Consider the following 25,283-nt stretch of genomic DNA (forward strand, 5'->3'; position numbering starts at 1 on the left):
AAATGTAAACGAGGAAAATACCTAATAAAAAATAAATTAAAAAAAATAAAAATAAAAAAAATCCATCGACGTAATTCATCATATAAACAAACTCAAAGAAAAAAGTCACATGATCATCTCATTAGATACTGAGAAAAAAAGAAAAAAGAAAGAAAAGAAGAAAAAAACCTTTGACAAAATCCAACAGCCCTTCATGTTACAAATCTCTGAGAGATCAGGAATTCAAGGCACATACCTAAACATAATAAAAGCAATTTATAGCAAACCAAAAGCCAACATCAAATTAAATGAAGAGAAACTTGAAGCAATTAAAATCAGGGACAAGACAAGGCTCTGCACTCTCTCCTTATCTATTCAATATAGTACTTGAAGTTCTAGCTTGAGCAATGAGAACAAAAGGAGATCAAGAGGTTACAAATTGGAAAGGAAGAAGTCAAGGTATCAATCACAATTTGCGGATGATATGATAGTATACATAAACAACCAAAAAAAAAAAAAAACCTCCCAGAGAAGTCCTCCAGCTGATAAACAATTTCAGCAAAGTGGTGGGATATAAAATTAACTCAAACAAAGCAGTTGCCTTCTTCTACTCATAGGATAAACAGACTGAGAAAGAAATTAGGGACTTAACACCCTTTACAATAGCCACAAATAATATAAAATACCTTTTGTATCTAACCAAGCTAGGGGCATATGTGTATGACAAGAACTTCAAGTCCCTGAAGAAAGAAAATGAAGAAAAGTTCAAAAGATGGAAAGATCTCCCATGCTCATGGATTGATAAGATTAACATAGTAAAAATATCCATCTTACCAAAAGCAATCTACAGATTCAATGCAATCCCCATCAAAATTCCAGCACAATTCTTCACAGACATGGAAAGAGCAACTCTCAACTTCATATGGAAAAACAAAAATCCCAGGATAGCCAAAACCTTTCTCACCATTAAAAGAACTGGGAGAATCACCAATCCTGATCTCAAGCGGTACTACAGAGCAATAGTGATTAAAGAAAAAAAAAAGATATTGATACAGAGACAAACAGGTCAATTAATAGAACAGAATTAAAGACCCAGAAATAAACCCACATACCTATGGACATTTGATCTTTGACTACAAAGTAAGTAATCATAGAGTGCAAAAAAGAAAGCATCTTCAACAAATAGTGCTGGTCTAACTGGATGTCTACATGTAGAAGAATGCAAATTGATCCATATTTATCACCTCTCACAAACCTCCAGTCCAAGTAAATCAAGAACCTCAACATAAAACCAGGTTCACTCTATCTAATAGAACAGAGAGTGGGAAATAGCCTCATATACATTGGCACTGGGGAAATTTTCTTGAGCAGAACACCAGTGTCTCAGGCTCTAAGATCAATAACTGATAAATGGAATTTTATAAAACAGAAAAGCTTTTGAAAGGCAAAAGATGCAATAGGACAAAACAGCAACCTAAAGATTAGCAAAAGATCTCCACTCCCTCTACATCTGATAGAGGACTGATATTTATTCAAAATATATAAAGGACTCAAGAAGTAAGACTACAAAAAAAATAACCTAATGAAGAAATGAGATACAGAGGATGGCCTTGTTGGACATCAATGTGAGGAGAGGCCCTTGGTCCTGTGAAGGGACGATGCCCCAGGGTAGGGGAATGCCAGGGCCGGGAGTTGGGAGTGGGTGGGTGGGTGGGTGGGTGTGAGTTCATCCTCATAGAAGCAGGGGAAGGGTAGAGAATAGCAGATTTCCAGAGGGAAAACTGGGAAAAGGGGTAACATTCGAAATGTAAATAAATACAATATCCAGTTTTTTAAAAATGGGGTACAGGGCTAAACAGAGAATTCTCAACAAAGAATCTCTTAAATGGTTAAGAAATACTGAAAGAAATGTTTAATGTCTTTAGTCATCAGGGAATTACAAATCAAAACAACTCTGAGATTCCTCTGTTCAACAATCAGAATGGCTAAGATCAAAAACTCGAGTGACAGCCCATGCTGGCAAGGATGTGGAGAAAGAGAAACACTCTTCCATTGCTGATGGAATTGCAAACTGGTACTACCCCTCTGCAAATCAATCTGGTGTTTCCTGAGAAAACTGGAAATAGTTCTCTTTAAAGACCCATCTATACTGATCCTAAACATACACTCAAAAGATGTTCCACCAAACCACATTCTCCACTATGTTCATAATAGTCAGAAACTAGAAGTAATCAAGGTGTCAAGTGAAGAATGAATACAGAAAATGTGGTTCATTTATACAATGGAAAACTATTCAACTATTAAAAATGAAGACATCATGAATTTTGCAAATGAAGAGATGTAAATAGAAAATACTATCATGTGTGAGGTAACCAAGACCCAAAAGCACATGCATGGATTGTTCTCACTGATACGTGATATTAGCCAAAATTCACAGAATACTCATGATACAACTCACAGACCATAAAAAATTTAGCAAGAAGACCCAAGTGAAGATGCTTCATTTCCACTTGTAAAAGGGAACAAAATAATCACAAGAGGCAGATGGGAGGGAGAGATCTGGATGGGAGAGGGGAGGTGGAGGGGAATTGGGGGCAGGATCAGGTATGGGGGGAGAAAGGAGAGAAGCCAAGTGTGCCAGGAGAATGAATGAAAATATGCAATTTCTGGAAGTGGGGTCGGGGGAGTTTCTAAAAAGTCTCAGAGACTTAGGATGTGAGAAGCACCCAGAACTCAAATGGGGGAGGTGACCTTATCTGAAATGCCAAACAGTAGTAAGATGGAATCTGAAGAGACCACCTACAGTAGACAGACAGGGCCCCCAGTGGAGGCATTGGGTCACTGATCCACCTTCAAAATTTTTGACCCAGAATTGTTCCTGTCTAATAGAAATGCAAGGACAAAAACGGAGCAGAGATGGATGGGCAGGCATTCCAGTGACTGGCCCAACTTGGGATCTATCCCATGGGTGGGCATCAAACCCTGACACTATCATTGATGCTATGTTGTGCTTGCAGACAGGAGCCTAGCATAGTTATCCTCTGAGAGGCTTTCCCAACAGTGGTCTGAGACAGATGCAGATACTTAGAGCTAATCATTGGACTAAGGTCAGGAATCCCTATGGAAGGATTAAGAGAAGGATTGAAGAAGCTGAAGGGTATTACAACCCCATAGGAAGACCAACAGGGTCAACTAACCCAGACCCCTGGGAGTTTCCAGAGACTATGCCACCAACAAAAGAGTATATACAGTTGACTCAGAGCCTCCTGGCACATGTGTAGCAGAGGACTGCCTTGTCTGGCCACAGTGGGAAAGGATGCCCCTAATTCTGTAGACTCCTAATGACCCAGAGAAGAGGGATATGAGGAGGGCAGGGGGTGAGCATCCTTTCAGAGGTGAAGGGGAGAAAGATAGGTGAAGAACTCTAGGAGGGGGCAACATTTTAGATGTAAATAAATAAAATAATTAATTTTTAAAAATAAAAAATGTCTTGAAACAAAGAGAAATGAATATTTGAATAAGGAAAAAAAAGCTGAAATGAAGGTTTGTCACTCCCATATGCAAGCTAACAGCTTAAAAACCAGTGGGTCCACCATCAAACTTGTGCAGTCCTGGAGTGTGAAATTAGCAAAATAAATAACATGAAATCTTAAAGAAATCCACAGCATCAATGGTCCATGACTGAACCTGAGCATAGGGAAGGAAAATGGAAAGTGAGGACGTTATTTCCTAAATGTTGAAGGAGATCTTAGATCTTTACATTCAGAGCTGTGGAACTTCTCCTCTGACAAACTAAAGCTGTCTAGACCTTAAAAGTGAGAACCCTGACATTTGTCCCTCCCTTAGTGGGGCTACCTTTGCAACTCTGGTTTGCTTTATATAAGATATTTTATAAATTAGGTTGCAGGTAAAATTACACACATTTCATTTTGAAGTGCATACTTACATAGGACAGTAATGGCAAACATAGAAATATTTCAGGATTTCTTGATTGGGACAGTAAGCAATTCCACATCCAACTTTGAAAGATGAATACCAAATAAGCTACATGTCCATGGGAGATAAATTCATGGATTTTCATTAGAAAATTGGTAAAATACTCAAAAGTAACTATTAACATGTATAGCACATAAATATGTGGGTGCTACAGTTTATAACCTATACCTTGCAAAATAATTAACTTTTGTATTTACAGTAGTATATTTTCATTTTCAGGGTCTTTTTAAATACCTAAATATATGAGTTCACTTTTTATACATTTATAATGGCAAGATCTACTATATGCTTTCCTATCAGCAATTCTTCAGATTCTAGGCATAAAGTAATATTTCTTAATGTATCACTTCAATAACAGAACTATATAGTACCTACTCAGCCTGTCCCCTCAAACTGAAATTAGGAATAGGTCATATGTTGGTCATTACATTACCTGATAGGATGTTTGTAACTACGGCATCTTTGTCTGCTCTACTCACCTGAGTGTAATGTCCGACAGCTGAATTGGGTTTAGCTCCTACACCATAAACAAAATCTTCACTTTCATTGTACCAGCTTTGAATTACAGTTGACCAGAGGGTAGGATCAGTTGACATATAGAGATTCTCACCACATCTTATATCTGGGAAGGAATGTATTTATGAGCAAAACTAAAACTTTCAATGGCAAAATAAATTAACTATACAAATGCAAAATGCTGTACTTCAGTCATGGGACCTATGGTGGGTATCTGTTGGTTGAGGTGGAAGCAGGCTGCTACTTAGATTAATTGATTGATTGATTGATTGATTGGTTATTTAATTAATCAGATGAAAAAAAAAGCTATCTGACACAAGCAACAGACTTAAGCATGTAAATATTTCAATAGATTGTGAAAACCCAATTCTTTTTAAAGCCTGTATTTGCATTGCCAAAAACAGTCATTTAGGTACCAAATTCATGTGTTATGCCTTGCATGCTCTCATCTTTGTGATGTAGTCTTAGTAAAGATAGTGACCAGAACTTGAAGATTGTCTCCTTTGCTCTCATTCACTAATTTTCACATACACACACACATACACACACAAACACACACACACACACACACACACACACATACAACCCTAAGGAAAAGTTCATGTTGTTTTTATTATATGATGAAGGCAGAAAGACATTTGAGACAGTATTTTAAAGAGACAACTGTAGGCAGGATGAAAGATAGTTTTGCAGTCTTAATCCTTCGCCTTGGAGAACCAAATACAGCCAGGACAAGTGTAATGATAGCCACTTCCTCATTTAATCTGTGGAAGCTTGAAATGCCATGTCTATACTGCATACAATAAATATCAAAAATGCTAACTGTCTTAGCTAGGATTCCCATTGCTTTGAAGAGACACTGTGATTACCAAGACAGCTCTTATAAAGGACAGCATTTAACTGTGGTTGGATTACAAGTTTAGAGGAATAGACCATTGTCATAATGGTAGGAAGCATGGAAGCATTCAGGCAGACATGTTACTAGAGGAGCCAAGAGTGCTACATCTTAATCTGCAAGCAGCAGAAGAGAACTGTCTCCACATAGGTAGCCAGGAGAGACTGTCTCACACTGGCCAGACTTTTGCAAGATAGCATGAATAACACTTATGTGCACAGTTTTTTTTTTTTTTTCTTGCAGGTGACATTGTCTACCTATCTTTCATGGTGCAGCTCATTGCATTTTTTTATATTTTTATTAGGTATTTTCCTCATTTACATGTCCAATGCCATCCCAAAAGTCCCCCATACCCTCCCCCCACTCCCCCTTTTTGGCCCTGGCGTTCCCCTGTACTGGGGCATATAAAGTTTGCAAGTCCAATGGGCCTCTCTTTCCAGTGATGGCCCACTAGGCCATCTTTTGATACATATGCAGCTAGAGTCAAGAGCTCTGGGGGTTACTGGTTAGTTCATAATGTTGTTCCACCTATAGGGTTGCAGACCCCTTTAGCTCCTTGGGTACTTTCTCTAGCTCCTCCATTGGGGGCCCTGTGATCCATCCAATAGCTGACTGTGAGCATTCACTTCTGTGTTTGCTAGGCCCCGGCCTAGTCTCACAAGAGACAGCTATATCAGGGTCCTTTCAGCAAAATCTTGCTAGTGTATGCAATGGTGTCAGCGTTTGGAGGCTGATTATGCGATGGATCCCTGGATATGGCAGTCTCTAGATGGTCCATCCTTTTGTCTCAATGTGAACAGTCTTAATGCAATGTCCCACAAAGGACTGTTAGGGTTCAATTTATTCATTTATTCAGCAGCCACATGTAAATACATACTGGTCTTCCGGTCATCTTTACTACTGTGTTCTAAAATACACTTATTAGCCCACTTTTGAGCATTTGTTGTCGCTTGTATGCTCCATTCCTAAATATCAAAGAAAAAGAAAACCATAATGATCCCAAGCATAATGAAAGCATATAACTTGATTAGTTAGCAAAACTATAAAACTTCTGTAAAAGATTTTGTAATTATCACTGATATTAAGATTAATTAATAAAAAAATCAATATATTATTTAATTAATTAATGATAAAAATTAAAACCAAGCCCTTTTGTTTTAATTCCAGTGTGTACCAGTTTCCACATGAAGAGAAATCTAATAGGGATAAGGGCAAATATCTAATTGTAAAGCCACATCCAGGATGTGTGTGAATGATGTTAAATGTTGACATATGTGAATGATTCTAAGGATATTTTAATATTGTAAGCTGATCTGGGCTATTCCAAAGACTTTTGATTCCTATTGCTTTCATGTGGGAGATATACGCTTGAATAAGCTAAAAGGCTATTAACACTGCCCTGGGAAATGCCTTACATCAAAAAGGCTATAGGATTGAAGATAAAGAGATAGCTTAGTGGCTAGGAGAACCTACTCCTCTTTTGGAAAGGCCCCATACTTGGTTCTCAGCACTCCAGTCAATTGACTCACAGCTGTCCATAACCAAGTCCCGTGGAGAATCTGATGCCCCTGGTCTCTCCACCTATACACTTATGCACATGCTTACATGTCTCCTCCACCTCTCTCTCTTCTTCATACAGACAAACAGAGAGAGAGGGGGAGGGGATAAAAATAAATCTTCTTCCAGAAGTAAGATACTGAAAGACATTGGCTTGACACATACTTACAAAAGACAATGGACGAAGTCCTTCTTCCTAAAGCACTTTGGATGCTCAAAGACTTAGCTTCTAATTCTAACTTATTAAACCCCAAACCTGACAAGTAATTTAACCATGTTAAAAACAAAAATAATACAATCTTTCCCAAATAAAATTTAAATAAAATAGCAAAAAATCAAAACAGGAACATTTTATATGACAATATGAAGCCATCATCAACTGCTCCTCCCTTCTCTACATCTATTTCCTCCCCCATAACTGGCTCCTCCCTCCACAGATGACTCACACCATTACAGTCTCTTACCATTTTTAGTATGTCGCTGCCAGTAGGGTTAACTGATCTCCTCAGTTCATTGTGTTTATTTACGATCTCTCTTTGAACTTGTATTTGGTTAGTTATCAAAGAAGTAAAGTCTGGATCCTGAAAGAAAATGACTTCTAACATTTTTTTAAATATCTCAGGCAACTAAGAAATTACTTCAACAAAAATCACTTTAAAACTGTTTTTCCATAATATCACACAGATAGAAAAGGAATTAGTTTGACAATGTCAATGATTCTAAGTTAACACTTAATTTTAATAGGAATAAGTAGACAGAAGACTTGGCAATGGTAAGTAATTTAATGCAAAATAAAAATTCCTCTGAGACCACAAATGCTAGATTTTGATTTTAATTCAACTTTCATCATTATTATTTTTATTAAATCCTATGTGAGCTGGTGTTAGAAGGTACTATCTGACAGATACAAACCTTTAGACTTACAACAGTGATCTACAAAACCCGATACACTGGTGCAATATGGCATCAATTTTATGGAAGTAACAAACTACTTTTTAATATATTTAAGGCCTACTCCATAAGATGGAATTCATACATAACACTGCTAAAGTAGTTAACAAGATTATTGCTAAACCCACAGATCAATGCATCATTCAGACCTTACAAGTTTCTTCTTGTAGTAGATGGGAATTAGTATAGAGCCCTACAACTGGACCTGTGTGCAGCATGTCAGACTTTAGAGCACTCAGTCCTACGTGAGATGTCTCATCAAAGTCCTGCCCTCAAGGTTCAGGGATCTATGCAGAAAAAGGAGCAAAGTGATGCTAATAACCAAAGATGATAGATAACTCCAACAAAAGAATGTCTTCCAGACAGCAGACAAACACACATATCAACTCACAGAGACAGTAACAGAACACACAAGACCTGTACAGGTCATCAGATAAGAATCCCAATACTGAGAGGGAAAACTTGACATGGGGTCCTGCCCCTAACTGAGAAAATATTTGTGAATGATAACTGCTGGCAAAGAAAAAATCAGTCTTCTTCAAATGGAGTGCCACTATATTTTTTTTATTTTTTTTATTAGATATTTTCTTCATTTACATTTCAAATGCTATCACAAAAGTCCCCTATACAATCCCCCACCCCCACCTACATCTCAACCCAACCACTTCTGCTTCCTGGCCCTGGCATTCCCCTGTACTGGGGCATAGAATCTTTGCAAGACCAAGGGCCTCTCCTCCCAGTGACGGCCGACTAGGCCATCTTCTGCTACATATGCATCTAGAGACACGAGCTCTGGGGGTACTGGTTAGTTCATGTTGTTCCTCCTATAGGGTTGCAGGGAGTGTCAGTATATTAACCACACTCCAGGGCAGGCTGCATGCCAAGAGGTAATTGGCCAACACAGACTCTATCTGTTTTGATTTATTTTGTTTCGTTTCACTGTGTTGTGGACCTTTTGTTTTGTTTTGACTTTTTTTGTATTGTTATTTGATTGTTTTGCTGTTTTGGGAGTTTTGGGGGTTTTGGGGGTTTTGGGGGGGTTTTGGTGGGTTTTTTTTTTCAATGATAGAGAATATGAATTGGGAGAGTAGGGAGGTGGAATAATTTGGGAGTTGGTGGAGGGGAAGTTATAATCAAGAGAAATTGTATGAAAATAAATAAAAATAAATAAATAAATAAATAAATAAAATTTTCATAAATTATTCATAGTAGTCCATGTAAGCATAACCATTCACAATTGATCAAGTAAGTTGTGGTGAGTTAAGTCAATGATTATCGTAGACTTTATAGGAGACATTGCTATCTGTGACATCTACACTTGGAGACAGAACATTCAAATTCAGTCCAAATTCCTGTGTCCCATCCAGCATTATAGCAAAACCATTAGACCACAAATATTCCAAAGTGACTCAATACATACTTTCTAAATGTTTTCCACACAATTTGAAAGCAACAAATTCATCTATTGAATGGAATATTCCTCACTTTGCTCAGTTTAGTAATAAAATTGGTAGTGTTTGTATTTTCAGCTTCTCTTGATGAGTAGGTACATATGACAGCTATTTCTAAGAGCAGAATGGAACTTTTGATTGTTAGACAAATTCTAAGCCTATGTTCATACAATTCTCCAATAATTCATGGGTTTGAGCAAGATTTTGAAGAATGTTTAATAGACACATTACTCACAGTAGGTTTTCTGATACTTCGGAATTGTTATCTACCTCTCCCCTACCATCCTGAGGTCCCTCAAGACTTGTCCTCATACTTCTAACCACAAAGCATTGCCATTTTTGACTCTCTGTCGGTATCTACCTCCTGCTTTGGGTTCCTAAGAACAGAGACTAGTAGGTATTACCTTGAACCAACAGATTTAGCACAGTTGCATATTTCTAAGTTATAATGGATTCACAAGTCAAGCACCAGCAATGACCCACCCCAGAATTATCAGTCATTCCTATGTTGCTCTATGTTCTCCTCGAAATGTCACAAAGTAATCTCAAAACTCACAAATGTTGGGTTTTTTTTAGGATTAGAACTTATTTTCTGATTATTATGCCATTGTGTTTTGTACATGAAAATGTTACTTATAGGTGTAATTTTTTTTTATTTTAGAGGAGTATTAGTAGAGCTTTTATTGGGAATGTAAGGATGTAAAATATGTATCAACTCTAAAACAAAAAACCAGGATCTACCTTACAGAGTTGATATTGCATTAAAAAAATATAGCTCTGGTGGGTGGAGTCATTATGAGGAGTGATCAATTTATTGAAGATAAGGAAGAGTTCATAAAAGATGATTCTGGGTTAGGATTTTAAAAGATGGACAATGTCCATTGGACTTCTGAGAAGCACATAAGGTTATGTTGAGTGAGGTAATCAATATGCATTTGATGGTGCTCAAATCCAATGACATCTCACTTTGCAATGACTTTATGAATGACGGCCAAGAGTTGGATCAGGAAGTGAAAAGAGAATTGTGAAGGTCTAGAAGGGGAAAAAAAAAAAACAATCAAGGGAGAAAAAATGAAAAACTGTTATAATAAAGCCCCAGAAGGATAAGAACATTCTCTCCAGTCTAAGAAATTGACTATTTTGATGAACTAATCAAAGCTATGAATGCCAAATGAAGTCTAAACAACTATGAGAGTCTTGAGTTCTAGCTAATGTTGAATGCTAGCAGTCAGAGCAGAGTGTGAAAACAGACAACAATGACCATAATACCTCATATCCACAGGCTTCCAGGCCAGGAAGGGAAGGCCATGTGTGAGCCCTACACACACTGATAAGGGTAACCAGCCTTGTTCTGGGATCATTAAAACATAAAGGCATATGTGAAGTAGAGGGTCTGAACTCAGGATTTCCACACAGCAACAACATTTTACATGCTAATTCCATGATCATTGATAAACACAGTAGAAAGACCTTAGAATCCATTTTTTTTTAATTTAGAAATCAGCTCAATTGTTTGTATACAGTATCTACAAGAACTACAAGAGATAAATATAGTGATTGAAGTGAAGAAAATGCAAAGTGGAGATTACATATTCTTAAATTTCTGTACCAAACACATGGAAATGGGATGAGATAACACAGAAAATGCACTTTGAGCAGAAGATCCGTAATTAATTAGCTCTTTAAATCCATATAAAATGTTACCTTTTTTAAAATATAATTTTGAGGTGACATGCAACTTTAACTGGAGATGGCTCTACTGAAATGTGTCATAAGTTAATTTCTGCAATATATTTATTTGTAATAAATTGAGTGATTGCCCTCTAGACAAATTTCCATATTATGATTCTAAGGACCAGTAAATATAGTCTTATTGGGAAAGAAAAAGACTTTACAGAAATAATCAAGTTGAAGATCTTGACACAAAATTATCCTAAAGTATCAAAGTGAAACCTGAATGTCAGGCCAAGTGATTTCAGGAGAAATAGAGAGAAGATTGTGTCAGCAGCAGGAGGAAGTTGTGGTGACACAGCCTTCTGGCAAAGGAGAACAATTGACAGACGTCACCATAAAGAGAATGGAATGAGTCCCTTCAGAGAGATCTTAATTAGAGACTTCTAGCCTGTACAGCCAGAGGAAATGCATTTCTACTGTATGCAGCAAGTAAAGTCTTTGGTAATTCTTACCACAGTGCTCTGAACTTAATATATTATTTAGTCAAGTATACAAAAATACTGTTATCTCACTGTTTAAAAGAATACTTGTGGGTTTTGTTGTTGAATTTCTGCACATCTTTGTTGTCTGCTAACCTTGTATTTGAAATACATTTTGTCTTTTACAGTGTGCAGTAGGCACATGTATCAATTGGCTATCACAGCCATGAGTGATGGAGCAAATAACCTTAGCCTCTTATCTCTATTTCCCTGTGAAGTGCTATGAGCCACCCATGACATTTTTCCACCTGTCGAGATACTCTGGATTCTTCTGTTCTCACAGTATCCTGGCACTTTTCCAAAACTGACAGGCGGCTGTAAGAAGATGTTTCAGCTTTAGATTTACCTTTCCTTCTGTGAGTGGCGATCGCAGCACCAACGCAAAGACAAACAGCATCACCTGGAACCAAGCCATGGCCGAAAACTATCAAAACAAACAAACAAACCAAAAACATCTCCACTGAAGTCAGTAAAGCAGGAACGCAGGATGGAGGGAATTGGGGGTTCTGAGTTTGCAAAGCACCTGTAACATCAGAGTTCACTCACAGTGTAACAGTTAAAGAGGTACTATGCAGTGTTAATAGAATCACAATGAAACAGCCTTGTCTCTAAAAGGATCATGAACTGAGAAACTTGTAGCTTGCCCTTGGAATTGCATATGCAGAGACTTGGGAATTCCTAGCACCTTCCTGCAAACATCCATTGGCCTTTCTTTAGCCAAAATGTGAAAAAAAAAAAGATCATTTATCTGATTGTGAAAAAGAGGATTCATTTATCACTGTGTCCCATAGCTCAACTTCTTATTCTCAATGAGAGCAAGAACTATTCATTTATCTGGACCAGAATTTAGTCAAGATTTCAGAGTTGAGATTATGTAAATACAAAATACCAAACACCTTAGAAGAGGTTATTTCTATAAGAGAGAAATTAGAAATCATTTTTTTTTCTCATCCTTGTATTATTGTCAAAAGTCCTGGTATAGACAAGCAACAATATAGTCAGTGAATTAAAAGCCTTCTCAACTCAGTTCTGGCTAAGCCATGACTTAGTCCAAAGGCTGTTTAATATTTATTGTGTTTTAAATATCCTTCCTGTTCTTCCCCATATTACTTCTTTTAAATTGGATAATACCCTGTGGGTCCTTAGCATAAAACTAAAAGCAGCTCAGTTGAGGAATACTCAGATTCCCTGTCATTACTCACCAATAATGACTTCAAATCCATTGTGCATAGTTAAAAACAACAACAAAACAGTTTCACTTTTGAAAGAGGAGTCATTAATCGGGCTTCATGAACCCACTCCATTTTTAATACTTCTCAGGTAATCTCATATATTAAATGATACACATCATTAACATGTTTTCATTTTTCCAATAAACACAGCTCTACTGTGGACATAACAAAAACATGAGAATAAGCTATATGTTTACATATGTAAAAAGTTCATTTACATAAAATTGATATTATTGTTTCTCTAATAGCATTGCAAAAAGAGCTTCGTTAATATTCAAAGAACAATTTCTCAGCTTTCTAAGCACAGGTAGATGTTTTAAGAGTAGCTTTTTACTCATGGCAACATGGCAGGATGAAATACTCACATTAGAATGGTCGCTTACTGTTGATTTGACAGTTGGAATATCTGCCTTATCTGTGTCAAGAAAGAAGGTGGAGAGAGATGACAGATTATACATCACAACTGTCTCTGGACATATTCTGCATCTTGAAGTCAGTCCCAATCAAATCTACCTTGAAATGGTATGGTATTTTTCACACCAACAGGCTCAAATTTCACTACCAGTTCTTTATTATTTGGTTCCTATCTAAACTATGGCCTTTGCTTTCTTACCAGATAATGCCTCCATGCTGCTGAAATGCTTACAAATATGTGGGTGTAGGGACTTGGAAAGAAAACAATATTTATAAGGAGTCCAGAATTTCCTGAACTTTTGTGAGGTGTTCCTTAGTGAAAGAACTGCATACCAGTGAGTAGGATAGAAAAGAATTAGCTGGATTTTATTTAAATACTGTTCTTTATTTCAATAAAATATTGTTACATAAAATAAAATAATAAATTTGTAACAATTATAATGTTTTAGAAACATATATAAAGAACTCAAGAAGGTAGACTCCAGAAAATCAAATAACCCCATTAAAAAATGAGGCTCAGAACTTAACAAAGAATTCTCACCTGAGGAATACCGAATGGCTGAGAAGCACCTGAAAAAATGTTCAACATCCTTAATCATCAGGGAAATGCAAATCAAAACAACCCTGAGATTCCACCTCACACCAGTCAGAATGGCTAAGATCAAAAATTCAGGTGACAGCAGATGCAGACGAGGATGTGGAGAAAGAGGAACACTCCTCCATTGTTGGTGGGATTGCAAGCTTGTACAACCACTCTGGAAATCAGTCTGGCGGTTCCTCAGAAAATTGGACATAGTACTACCAGAGGATCCAGCAATACCTCTCCTGGGCATATATCCAGAAGATGTCCCAACCGGTAAGAAGGACACATGCTCCACTATGTTCATAGCAGCCTTATTTATAATAGCCAGAAGCTGGAAAGAACCCAGATGCCCCTCAACAGAGGAATGGATACAGAAATTATGGTAAATTTACACAATGGAGTACTATTCAGCTATTAAAAAGAATGAATTTATGAAATTCCTAGCCAAATGGATGGACCTGGAGGGCATCATCTTGAGTGAGGTAACACAATCACAAAGGAACTCACACAATATGTATTTACTGATAAGTGGATATTAGCCCAAAACTTAGGATACCCAAGATATAAGATACAATTTGCTAAACGCATGAAATTCAAGAAGAATGAAGACCAAAGTGTGGACACTATGCCCCTTCTTAGAATTGGGAACAAAACACCCATGGAAGGAGTTACAGAGACAAAGTTTGGAGCTGTGATGAAAGGATGGACCATCTAGAGACTGCCATATCCAGGGATCCATTCCATAATCAGCTTCCAAACGCTGACACCATTGGATTTTGCTGAAAGGACCCAGATATAGCTGTCTCTTGTGAGACTATGCCGGGGCCTAGCAAACACAGAAGTGGATGCTCACAGTCAGCTATTGGATGGATCACAGGGCTCCCAATGGAGAAGCTAGAGAAAGTACCCAAGGAGTTAAAGGGATCTGCAACCCTATAGGGGGAACAACATGATGAACTAACCAGTACCCCGGAGCTCTTGTCTCTAGCTGCACCTGTATCGAAAGATGGCCTAGTCGGCCATCACTGGAAAGAGAGGCCCACTGGACTTGCAAACTTTATATGCCCCAATACAGGAGAATGCCATGGCCAAAATTATGGGAATGGGTGGGTAGGGAAGTGTGGGGGGAGGGTGTATGGGGGACTTTTGGGATAGCATTGGAAATGTAATTGAGGAAAATACATAATAAAAAAAGAAAATAGAGCAAACAAATAACATCTAGACAAAGTATTAATATTTTAAATAATAAAACTTTTAAACTTGAAAAAAGTTCTTAAGCATATTACAATCTAGAGTCTAGATTCTAGACGATGTCTTTGGAACCTTGGGTTTCTGTATTGACTACCCATGACTATTTAATTCCTCAGAAAATAAATAAAACATATTTTATAGCTGAATGCATTCCTGAATCAACTTTTTATGACTTTTACTTCCTATCTGTAGTTTACTGTTAAGATACAGTCTTTGAAATGATCAATCTCAGGAAATCTACCATAGCCACTATGTTCTCTTAGACAAAAAATGAATTTCTATAGTTTTACTTTGAATATTCATTTTGTATAGAATTTACAAAGACAACATTTTGTAAAACTCCTAACACATACACTATAATGTACATAACCATACATATTCAATAATGGTATTTTTATTATCAATTGCAGTACTTAAATTTGGCTAACCCCATCAGATATTTCCATTTAAAAAAAATGTGATTTGGTTGAAACTTAATTTCCAAATCGTTTTAAACCTTTTTTTTTTTTAATCTTCATTGTGTCACAGTGGGGAAAAAGACAGTATAGTCTAGAAAAGAATCAAGTGCTGAAGGCGTGGTCCACCTTAACTTAAGGAAAATGAATCAAGGGCATCCTTATTCAAAGACACACTCATACTGTTCCAATCCAAACTGCCGTCATCTTTGTTGAGTCCAAGAAAGGACACCTTTGCTGAAAATATGTTCAAGGAAAAATATCTTACCCATTCCCTCATTTTCATCTTTATTCTTGAAATCTACATTTATACTTAGATGAGAAAGTGGCCATTATGCTCTCCTTACTACATATAAATAGAACAATACCTTGTCCTTCCTTCCGATGTTTTAGGATCAGGAGGGCATGCCTCTTCTAAAGTGTGAGGGCTATGGTGTTTCCCTTCTTTGTCCTGGAAGATGGAAAACAATTTTGGACGACGATGTAAAGATAGCCTTATATTGTCTACACTTTATCACAGACTTACAACCTGTTAGTTAATGTCCTCTTAATTCTTCAATCTTTGATGTCACTATAACCTGCTTTGGGGCACTAATTGTACTTCAGCATTTCCTTCACTGTAAACTAAAAAGTCTGCTTGTTAACAAATTCAGTAATCGCTGTTTGGCTGCCACTCTAAAAAAAAACCTCAGCATGTAGTGAAATGCCCTCTTTGATCTAGCACTTCGTGCTTCAGACGTGTTTCAAAAGCTATTGTCTTTAACTCCAACAATGTTGACTACGTGCATTGGTGTTTGATCACTATAACTTCACATTTTCTATTCTGGAAGTCGATGACAGGATGTTTGGAAGAACTAATGACCCTAGATCTAATTGATGAAGTCCTGTAAGTGCACACCCACCCAATAAAAGACTGACATTTTTCATTTGACTGCAGACAAGTCAGACTTTGAAATGGTTTCAAGCTTCTTCCGTGACTCAGTAGAAATCAAACACACAGGACAATTTCTTAAGGTCAAGGGGAATCTCTAGTGATTTCTTGCTAGGAAAAGTGAACTAACAGTTGTTCCGGGATCTGCTCATGGTTCCTAAGCTCACACATCTTTCTCTGCACTAACTTCACTCATTTTCTCCACCCTGGTCACATCCACTCTCCCAGCCCGCCCTAATATTTACGCTGGTTCCACAGCACAGGTCTTCATGCTGTCAGGAAGGAGCCAGAAAGGGCTCTTGCTGCCCCTCCCCTGTGCGAGCAACGATAACCGCCTCCAGCCGCCACGTGGGGGCGGTGTCACGAGGCTTTATTCTGTCAAAGTAAATGTTCCTCTACATAGAATCTCTCCACCCCTCCCTCAGTCACCGCTATGTAGGATGCCACGGGAGAACTTCTATTATATTTATCCCTTTAAAATGTAAAGTTATCATTTGTTTTCGCCATTTGTGAGGGGTGCGGGAGTCAGTATCTGTTTACTCAACAGAGAACCAAGAAGAGAGGATAGGAAGTATTTCAGGAGTTTGAAAGCCCAGGGACGTGGATGGAGAAGCAAGCGCTCCCTATCCAGAATGTCTGAGTGAATGAGCTTCATAATTGAAAACGAAAATCAGAAAAGTCTTACTTAAAGGCTTTCTTACATTTTCAGAATCGTGGCAGTCCCAACTGAATCGTGGCCAAAAATGCATGCAGTCCCAAAGAGTTAGCATTCTGATTTTCTGTTTGTTTGTTTGTTTGTTTGTTTGTTTGTTTGTTTATAAACTCTCCCTGGTTATCTTTGTTTCACATAAGTTTGGTGGTCAGAAAATTCAAGAACGATATCTGGGTCAGCTTTTTAATACCTGAATTTCCTGACCAGAGATATCTATACTCAGGTCAAAAAACTAGCTTTCCTTCATTAATGGACACTGTGTGGTCTTCACAACTGGACTATAAATGATAGATTTAGTAGATAGAAAGCGGGAGGGTTAGCTCATTGCTGAAAAGAAGAGTTAGAAGATCTCCAATTAAGCTCCCTCACCCATAGAGGAATGTTGACGTCTAGATCAATATGATAGTTATGTGACAATAGTGATAAAAGTCTAATCATAATGCAAGATGAAAACAGCTTATTTCAAGCAGTGTCAAATCACCCAGACCACTTCACAAAACCATAATCATCGCTGAGCACAGTTAGGCAAAGAAACCTTTTATGTATTTTTTTTCTTGGCTAGTGTGTTTACAGCTGCTCACAGTATACATGTTTCCCTCTGCCATTTGATTATTAGAGGTTTTTTACTATTTGAGACCCAACAAAAGGGTTCTTTAACATATAAACAAATATTCTCAACCTGTGATCTGGTGATATAATAATTATGTGGTATTGTGTTGTCTCCCAAGTTTGATTCCATTTTCGTTCTTCCTTCACTATGGCTTTAATGTTATCAAACTTCAACTGAACCCATACTACAAAGCAGATGCTGTGACGTATTAGGAAGTCATGAGAACAAATAAAATATGGTGTCTGCCCTTACAGCAGTGGTTTTCTGTAATACTACTGTACAATAGTATCACAGGCTGTGGTGACCCCCCCAAGCATAAAATTGTTTCATTACTACTTCATAACTTTAATTTTGTTACTGTTATGAATCATAATGTAAATATCTGGTATGCAGGACCTCTGATAGGTGACTCCTGTAAAATGGTCATTCAAGAAGTCACAACCAACAGGTTGAGAACTGCTACTTTTGTATGTTCTAAGGTATGGACATGTTATTAATTATTAATAATAGTATAAAGTGTGTTTTGAAGACAAGTAATAGACCTTAGAAATGAACAGCTAATTGTCTATGAATTACAAGGACATGTTCCCAAGGGAAGTATAGAAAAGGACCTGGGTCTGTTTAATAGACCAAGATCTGTTACTGACCTGAAAAGTCAAGAGCTTTGACTGAAAGAAAATCATAAGACACAGGAATGTGAACATTTCCTTGCATCTGAACTTTAGAATCTAAGGTCAGAAACCAAGTTTAAAAGACTGCAAAAAGATATCCATGACGTGCTAGAGGCCTTTACTATATTAAGTGCTTAATAAGTAACAAATAAAAGATTTTTTAAGATTGTATTTTTGGGTCTGGAGAGATGGCTCAGCAGTTAAGAGCACTGACTGCTCTTCCAGAGGTCCTCAGTTCAATTCCCAGCAACTACATGGTGGCTCACAACCATCTGTAATGTGATCTGATGCCCTCTTCTGGTGTGTGCCTGAAGACAGCTGCAGTGTACTCATATAAAGATAGATAGATAGATAGATAGATAGATAGATAGATAGATAGATAGATAGATAGATAAAAGATTGTGGCTTTGTCTGTAGCTGAGCATTTCTTTACCTTATAGGTCTTTTGACTGTATATTATGGCTTCCAAATTTCTGTTTTTTATGGGATTCCTGTGTGTGTCTCTGCATTTATATGAGTTTCTTATGTTTTTGTTTGGCTCTTTTTTCGGGTTTGTTTGTTTGTTTGTTTGTGTTTCATATCATGTTTTTCTTTTACTTTTGTTTTTCTTTTCCTTCCCTTTCTCTCTCCCTGCATCTCTCCTCTTTGCCTTTTTTTCTTGTACCTGGTATTAGGCTAAACTCTTCTCCACTAATCCCTGCTTCTCAAAGCTGCTTTTCATCTGCCACATAGGCTCTGGCAAGAAAAGTGAGTCATAGACCAATGACCCTGTGTTGAAACATTCATCTGGTTTGCTTAATGCAGTTTACTATAGTCAGTTTTTAGTAATTAACTGGTATGTTTAAATTAATCATCCAACCCAGGCCAAAAAAGTCAATGAAGTTGTGTCTATAATAATATATTTTAATTACTTGGAATGTGTTTATTAGCATGTTCCTTCCTGCCTGCGGGCACTGTACAGGGGTGTGGAGAGAGTCTCTCTTTTCAACTGCAGTCATTTCTAAATCAGAACACAAGAATTTAAGCTGTTCATCAGAGGCCTCAAAGTGCCTAACTGGATGGATCAGTTAATCATAGTGGAATGTTGTGTCCTGATCCTTAAAGCTGGAGATTGAAGTCAAAAGAAGCAAAGTCAAATACCACTGCATTGAGAAGTTGAATTAGATCAGAACAAAATAAAGAGATGCATTTCATCAAACTTAAGCCATGATGAATGAAAGATTTCTTTAGCTATAATAATAATCCAGTGACAATTTAGAAGGATCTCCTTAAAAAAGCTAGCAGCAGCCTTTCATGTTAATACACACCTGGCATTCCAGGTCTGGGCAGGTAAAAGTGGAATCATCATCTAGAGTTCAAAGTCTGGGCTGCCTAATGAGACCCAAGTGATCAAAAGGAAACACAAGCATGAATAGGAATTGCCAAGTTGTTTATACTTAGAAACCTGTTGCTTATCTTCAATTTATTTTTAACTTGTGTTAGTTCTTTGTGAGTTCATTCACTGTAGTTTGATCATATTCACTCCCTTCTCCAACTATTTCTAGATTCATTCCCAACCTTCTGTGTCCACTGAACTCAAGATATGCCCACTGGTGTAATAGCAGCATGAGCATCAAGGAAGAAATCAAGTATTTTCTAATTGAATTTAAAGTCTGTTCACAAGGCGAAATTCACACGTGACACCATTATAGAGCTAGAAACCTATATTTACACAGTCTTGAACTCTAGAAAATGGAAAGAGTGTAAGATCTAGAAAGGATGGATGATTGCAATTTCTTTTTTACTCCAGAAATAATGTCTGTGTGGATATAATCTCGTGGTTCTGACTTACGAAAAACATTCTGAGTTCAATGTCAGGTCCTCTAATCCCTGGTAGTCTTCTCAGTGTAAGAAGTGCTGCACTGAGTCTGGGCATCTCTCCAAATGTATCAGGAGAGACAACTGCTCATGGATCTTTCTGTCAGTACCTGGGAATCTCTCAGCAATCCTGTGGGTAAATAGCAAGTCAAAGAATGGTGCAGGGAAGATGATATCACATCAGAGCATCAGTCACTAACTACAGACTCTATGTCCTCTCTGAGGAAGAGGTAGGATTTTTTGGAAGGATACAGAAAAAAAATTTCACACAATCAAACAAATGCCAAAAACAGGAAGAGAAGTTCCACTAAAGCATGCAATGTTATGTCACTACAACATTTGCAGAGAGACTCCTTAAATTCTACACACTGTGGGTCAAAGAATTCACCTGACCAAGACAGAATCCAAGTGAATAAAGAATAGGCAATGTGGATCACAACCTGAAAGCAAATTTAAAATTTCTTCAAAATAGTCTTGGCTGTAAATAAATAAATATGACAAAAGTAAAACTAATAATTAAAGTGACTGTATCTAGTATATCGTCAAGACTTGAATTATACCAATATTGCCGTGTTTGCTGTAAATAATTTTGACTTTATAGAATAATGTTATTTCCAACTATTAGAAGAAAATTGCATGGACAGAAACTAGGATTCATCCAAGTTCACTTATCACATGAAGTTGTGCTATGCTGTCTGGATGCAACCCTGTTCTATACTGAACAAAGTAGCCTTTCCTTTAGGTTTGAATGCATAAAGCTTCAAAATGTGACTTTTATCCATTGACTCATAATCTCCCCATAAAAATCTACGGTGACATATAAAGTTGTTTGCTATTTGTGGGGGATCTTTGTGTGTGTGCATGTGAGAACTTTCAAAAAATGATTATGCAATGAATTTAACCAGATCCAAAATCTATGAATCTCTACAAAATTCAGTGAGCCATTCTGAAGCTTCACATTGGATTTTATGCATTTACTGCCAAATATACATTTTATATATTTATATTTCACCAGGCTGGGGAATTCCATGACAGTTAAAACAAGACAATTTGCTTTCTTTTTTTTTTTCTTAGATGTTTTCTTAGGTTTTTTTTTTTTAGATATTTTCTTTATTTGTATTTCAAATGTTATCCCCTTTCCTAGTTTCCCTTCCAAAAATCCCTTATCCCCCTCCCCCCTCCCCTGCTCCCCAAGCCACCCACTTCTGCTTCCTGGCCCTGGCATTCCCCTATACTGGGGCAGAGAACTTTCACAGGACCAAGGGCCTCTCCTCCCATTGATGACCTACTAGGTCATTCTCTGCTACATATGCAGCTAGAGCCATGAGTCCCACTATGTGTTTTCTTTGATTGAAGGTTTAGTCCCAGGGAGCTCTGGGGGTACTGATTAGTTCAGAATGTTGTTCCTCCTGTGAGGCTGCAAACCCCTTCTCCTCTCCCTCATAATTGAAGGGTTTGTCATTCTCATTTAGTCTTCTCTTAGCAGCTAACAGTTGTCCTTTCCTCTCCTTTCCACAAGTTACACTGCTCACATGCACATTTGTTTGCACACATTGTTATAGTCTCAAACCTGTACATGGAAATTTTTCTGAGATTGCACAGCTTCACTTAATAATATACATTCTAAACCTATCCCTTTCCCCTGAAAATCTGTCTATTTCCTTTTTTAGAGCTGAATAGTATTCCACTTTGTTCATATACCAGTTTCATTATCTATTCATCTGTTGAGAGACTACTAGGTTGGATCTGTTCCCTTGATATAGTGAATAAAACAGTAACATTTTCAATTTTTCTCATTGTCTGAGAAAGCCCATTGAGCACATCAGGCTGGTTTGAACTCAGTAAGCAGCTGAAGATGATGATGAATTGATCTTCCTGCCTCTACTTCCATATGCTGGGATTATTACTGGGTGATGGCATGGTATAAGGTTTAATCATTCTGGGCTTAAAATCATGTCTTTGTGCATACTAGTCAAGTCCTGTATCAATTAATCTATGTCCCTATCACATTTGGCAGCTTTCTACTAAAATATCAATACATAGTGTTTATTCACATTAAGGTACAATTTTATCATCTTTCAAAATTAAATTTGGTAAGTCTGTAATTCTAAACTGTATGGCTAATTTGTTAACATATAAAGCCTTGCGTGGGTGATACAGCACAATGGGAAAGTGACTGCCTACCATACCTTCTGGGTTTGATTCATATATACATGTAATGCTAGATGTCATAATATAAGCCTGTGACCCGAGCTACTGAAGAGGCTGAGTCAGGATGATCAGAGCTTATGAGTCAAGATCAGACTGGGAAAAAAATAGTAAAATTGATGGATATAGAAAAATGCTTTAGATTTATATTTTCAAACAAGGCATATGTATGTGAAAACATATTTGTATGTAAATATATAGCAGGACAGCAGAAATATGAACATCAACCTATTGCCACACACAATTATTGGTGTTTCTGTGATCTAGTACCTGAAACACTTGATAGAAAAGTGCCAAATTCAATTATCCAGAGAAAAACTGAAGTTTTAAAATGAGAATGATTTGCTTTTGAAGTTAGGTACTGGAATCATTGAGCTGGCATTAGACTACAGCAACACTTCAGAAGCTGATTGCACAACTGCTTTCAGGATGAGCAAAAGCAAAGAGCCTGGCAAGTATTAGCTGGTAACAAAGTCACCAAATACCTAAACCATTCCAAAGCCTAGGCTCTGCAAACAGAGACACATTGAGAAATGCGGTTGTAAAAAAGTGAAACTAATTTTTAGAAGGAACAAAAGTAAAGACCTGATGTTTTCCAGGAAGCACTTCAGTTCCACCCTTATCTTTGAAAAGCAGCTTGTATAAGGCCACCTCTGCAGTACATGACGTCCCTTCGACATAAGCTGAGTACTCCCATGAGCCAACGGCCAGGCTTCTAATCAAATGGTTATCTCTGGAAGCCAGGAGCAAGTGTCCATGCCTGCCTTCCACCACCTTCTCATTCTCTAGTTCTTCCTCCCCCCTTATTCTTTAGTTTAATTTAAGATAGTGAGTATTCTTTGTACATTATTATTCAAGAATGTATTTGTTGAGACATAACCCTTTCTGAGAAGGGTTGTAAAGTCAGACTATTTTTAAAACAAAACTTTCTACTTTAACAAAGTAATTTGAGTAAATGTCAGCAGGACCATGCAAATGTTGTGAGGTCCCTTCTGATGTCATGTGATGAAAAAGGCACTTTGCCTCAGGGACACCCAAACCAAACACCGATAAACCTACACTAATTGTGAGAAAATGTAAGGTAAGCCCCAACTCGGGGTCAGGGAGCATATCCTACAGAAGGTCTAGGATTTTAATGTTTCGTGTGATCAAAGGCAAGCAGAGACTGAAGAACTGTTTTCATGAGAGGAGTCTCAGACGCCTCTGTGAGTTTGTGATCCTCCTAATCTGATCACAAGCCACTGGACAGCCCCACCCCCAGAAAAACAGGCAGAACATAAATCACAGATAAAGAAGAGAACCCAAAGGTGGGTGGGGAAAGAAAGTAAAAGAATATCAAGGAGGATTAAATTAGGGGTGGGAGGTGGGTTGATTAAATACAATAAAATACATTGTATCAAATCCTCAAAGAATTGATAAAAAAATGAAACTATGGTTTTCACTCTGGAGCAGAAAAAAGAACAAAAAGGTGGTAGAAAAAATCTAGAGTTTACTAGAAGTGTTATCTGAGTGTAATCCTGTTCTTATATAATTATACTAGTGTAATTATAATGCCTTGTTAGAGATTAGTGGGAGAAGCTGAATGAAAGGTGACATGAAATTATCTGGTGTCGTTTCAACTCTTCTACAAACCTACAGTCACACAAAATGAAAACTCTAGACACTGAAGGCAGAGTAAGAGAGGGTTCTAAGGCTGTGGTCATGCTAATTCCAACATAATTTATTGATACAAATATACAAAAGAAAATTAATCTTCCAGCAGTGGCTGTTAATACAGTTTCCATCCATTGAGACAAAGTAATTCTTTCATTTTTCTAAAGCCACACAGCAGGTGAAGGCTAGTCTTTACCTAGCTGGGAACCTGGCTACTTAATTTATAATACTTGGCAACTTTACCTCACTATTTAAAAAGCATCAGAAGAGAACTAGCCTGTGTTTCAGAAGATGTGGCACTGAAGAACACCCCAGGCCTCCAGCTTGCTTTCTTTACAACTTCAGAGAGAGACTTTTGAAAAAGGCAGTTAGTGTTTCCTGACTCACCCTGTCCTCTTTGCTTGCACCCAGATTTCATGTCCTTCCAAGCATCCTGATTTGGGCTTAGTCATCAGTTTGCTCCAGGCATGAAAATAGTGATGGCAAGCCCTTGTCGTTGGAACAGTGACAGAGTCTACAATATCCCAGTTACTGCTAAGATGCTACAGTATTTTATTTATGATTTATTAAATTATGGGTCATATAGCAGTATATGTACATACTGTATAAACATATATACATACACATATACAGAAATGCTGAATTAATTAAAGTTAAGCTACCCCTCCTCCCTCATTCTTACCATTTGGACTGCTCCTAATCCCTTCTTCAATTCCTTCCCAGTTCAGCTCTCCTTAATGATACTGATCATTTTAATACTGTTAAATACAGTATTGATATTAGACATGCAACATGCAAAGGAGACAGAATCTTGTCCCCAGAAGCTAGCAGGTCAGTTAGATGTTTGGTTGGTTGGTTGGTTGTTTTTCCAGTATCCTTTCTTTAAAGTTCTTTAAAAAAAAAAAAATCATACGATATATTTTAATTACATTTCCCTCCCCCAACTCCTCTTAGATTCTCCCTGCCTCCCTATCCTCCCTCAATGCCATGTTCTCTCTCATCTCTCTGTATTGCTCTATATTTCTCTATCTTTCCCTTTCTCTTCAAAAGTAAAGAAAAAGAGGGAAATGAAAAATCAAAACAACAAACAAGTAAAATAAAAATACCAAAACAAAAACAGAACAAAAAGCTCATAAAAATAGAAACCA

General features: G+C 37.4%; 1 protein-coding gene across 2 annotated transcripts in view; it reads right to left on the bottom strand.

The window, feature by feature from the left end:
- The window catches only part of Crisp2 (cysteine rich secretory protein 2), a 34,693-nt gene extending 17,905 nt beyond the window's left edge, over positions 1 to 16,788 (bottom strand). Inside the window, exons 1-8 of one of the 2 annotated variants that reach the window (XM_021149045.1) lie at positions 16,670 to 16,764; positions 15,862 to 15,944; positions 13,156 to 13,205; positions 11,905 to 11,982; positions 7,408 to 7,524; positions 6,264 to 6,351; positions 4,455 to 4,597; positions 3,926 to 4,023 (exon numbers count right to left, since the gene is read on the bottom strand). In XM_021149045.1, coding sequence (XP_021004704.1) covers positions 3,926 to 4,023; positions 4,455 to 4,597; positions 6,264 to 6,351; positions 7,408 to 7,524; positions 11,905 to 11,973 — 515 coding nt within the window. In that variant the 5' untranslated portion in view covers positions 11,974 to 11,982; positions 13,156 to 13,205; positions 15,862 to 15,944; positions 16,670 to 16,764. Of the gene's footprint in view, positions 1 to 3,925; positions 4,024 to 4,454; positions 4,598 to 6,263; positions 6,352 to 7,407; positions 7,525 to 11,904; positions 11,983 to 13,155; positions 13,206 to 15,861; positions 15,945 to 16,669 lie in introns of both variants that reach the window. The other variant, XM_021149044.1, reaches the window with a different exon arrangement.
- Positions 16,789 to 25,283: the final 8,495 nt, after the last annotated feature.

Source organism: Mus caroli, chromosome 17, assembly GCF_900094665.2.
Source record: "Mus caroli chromosome 17, CAROLI_EIJ_v1.1, whole genome shotgun sequence".
NCBI lineage: Eukaryota > Metazoa > Chordata > Mammalia > Rodentia > Muridae > Mus > Mus caroli.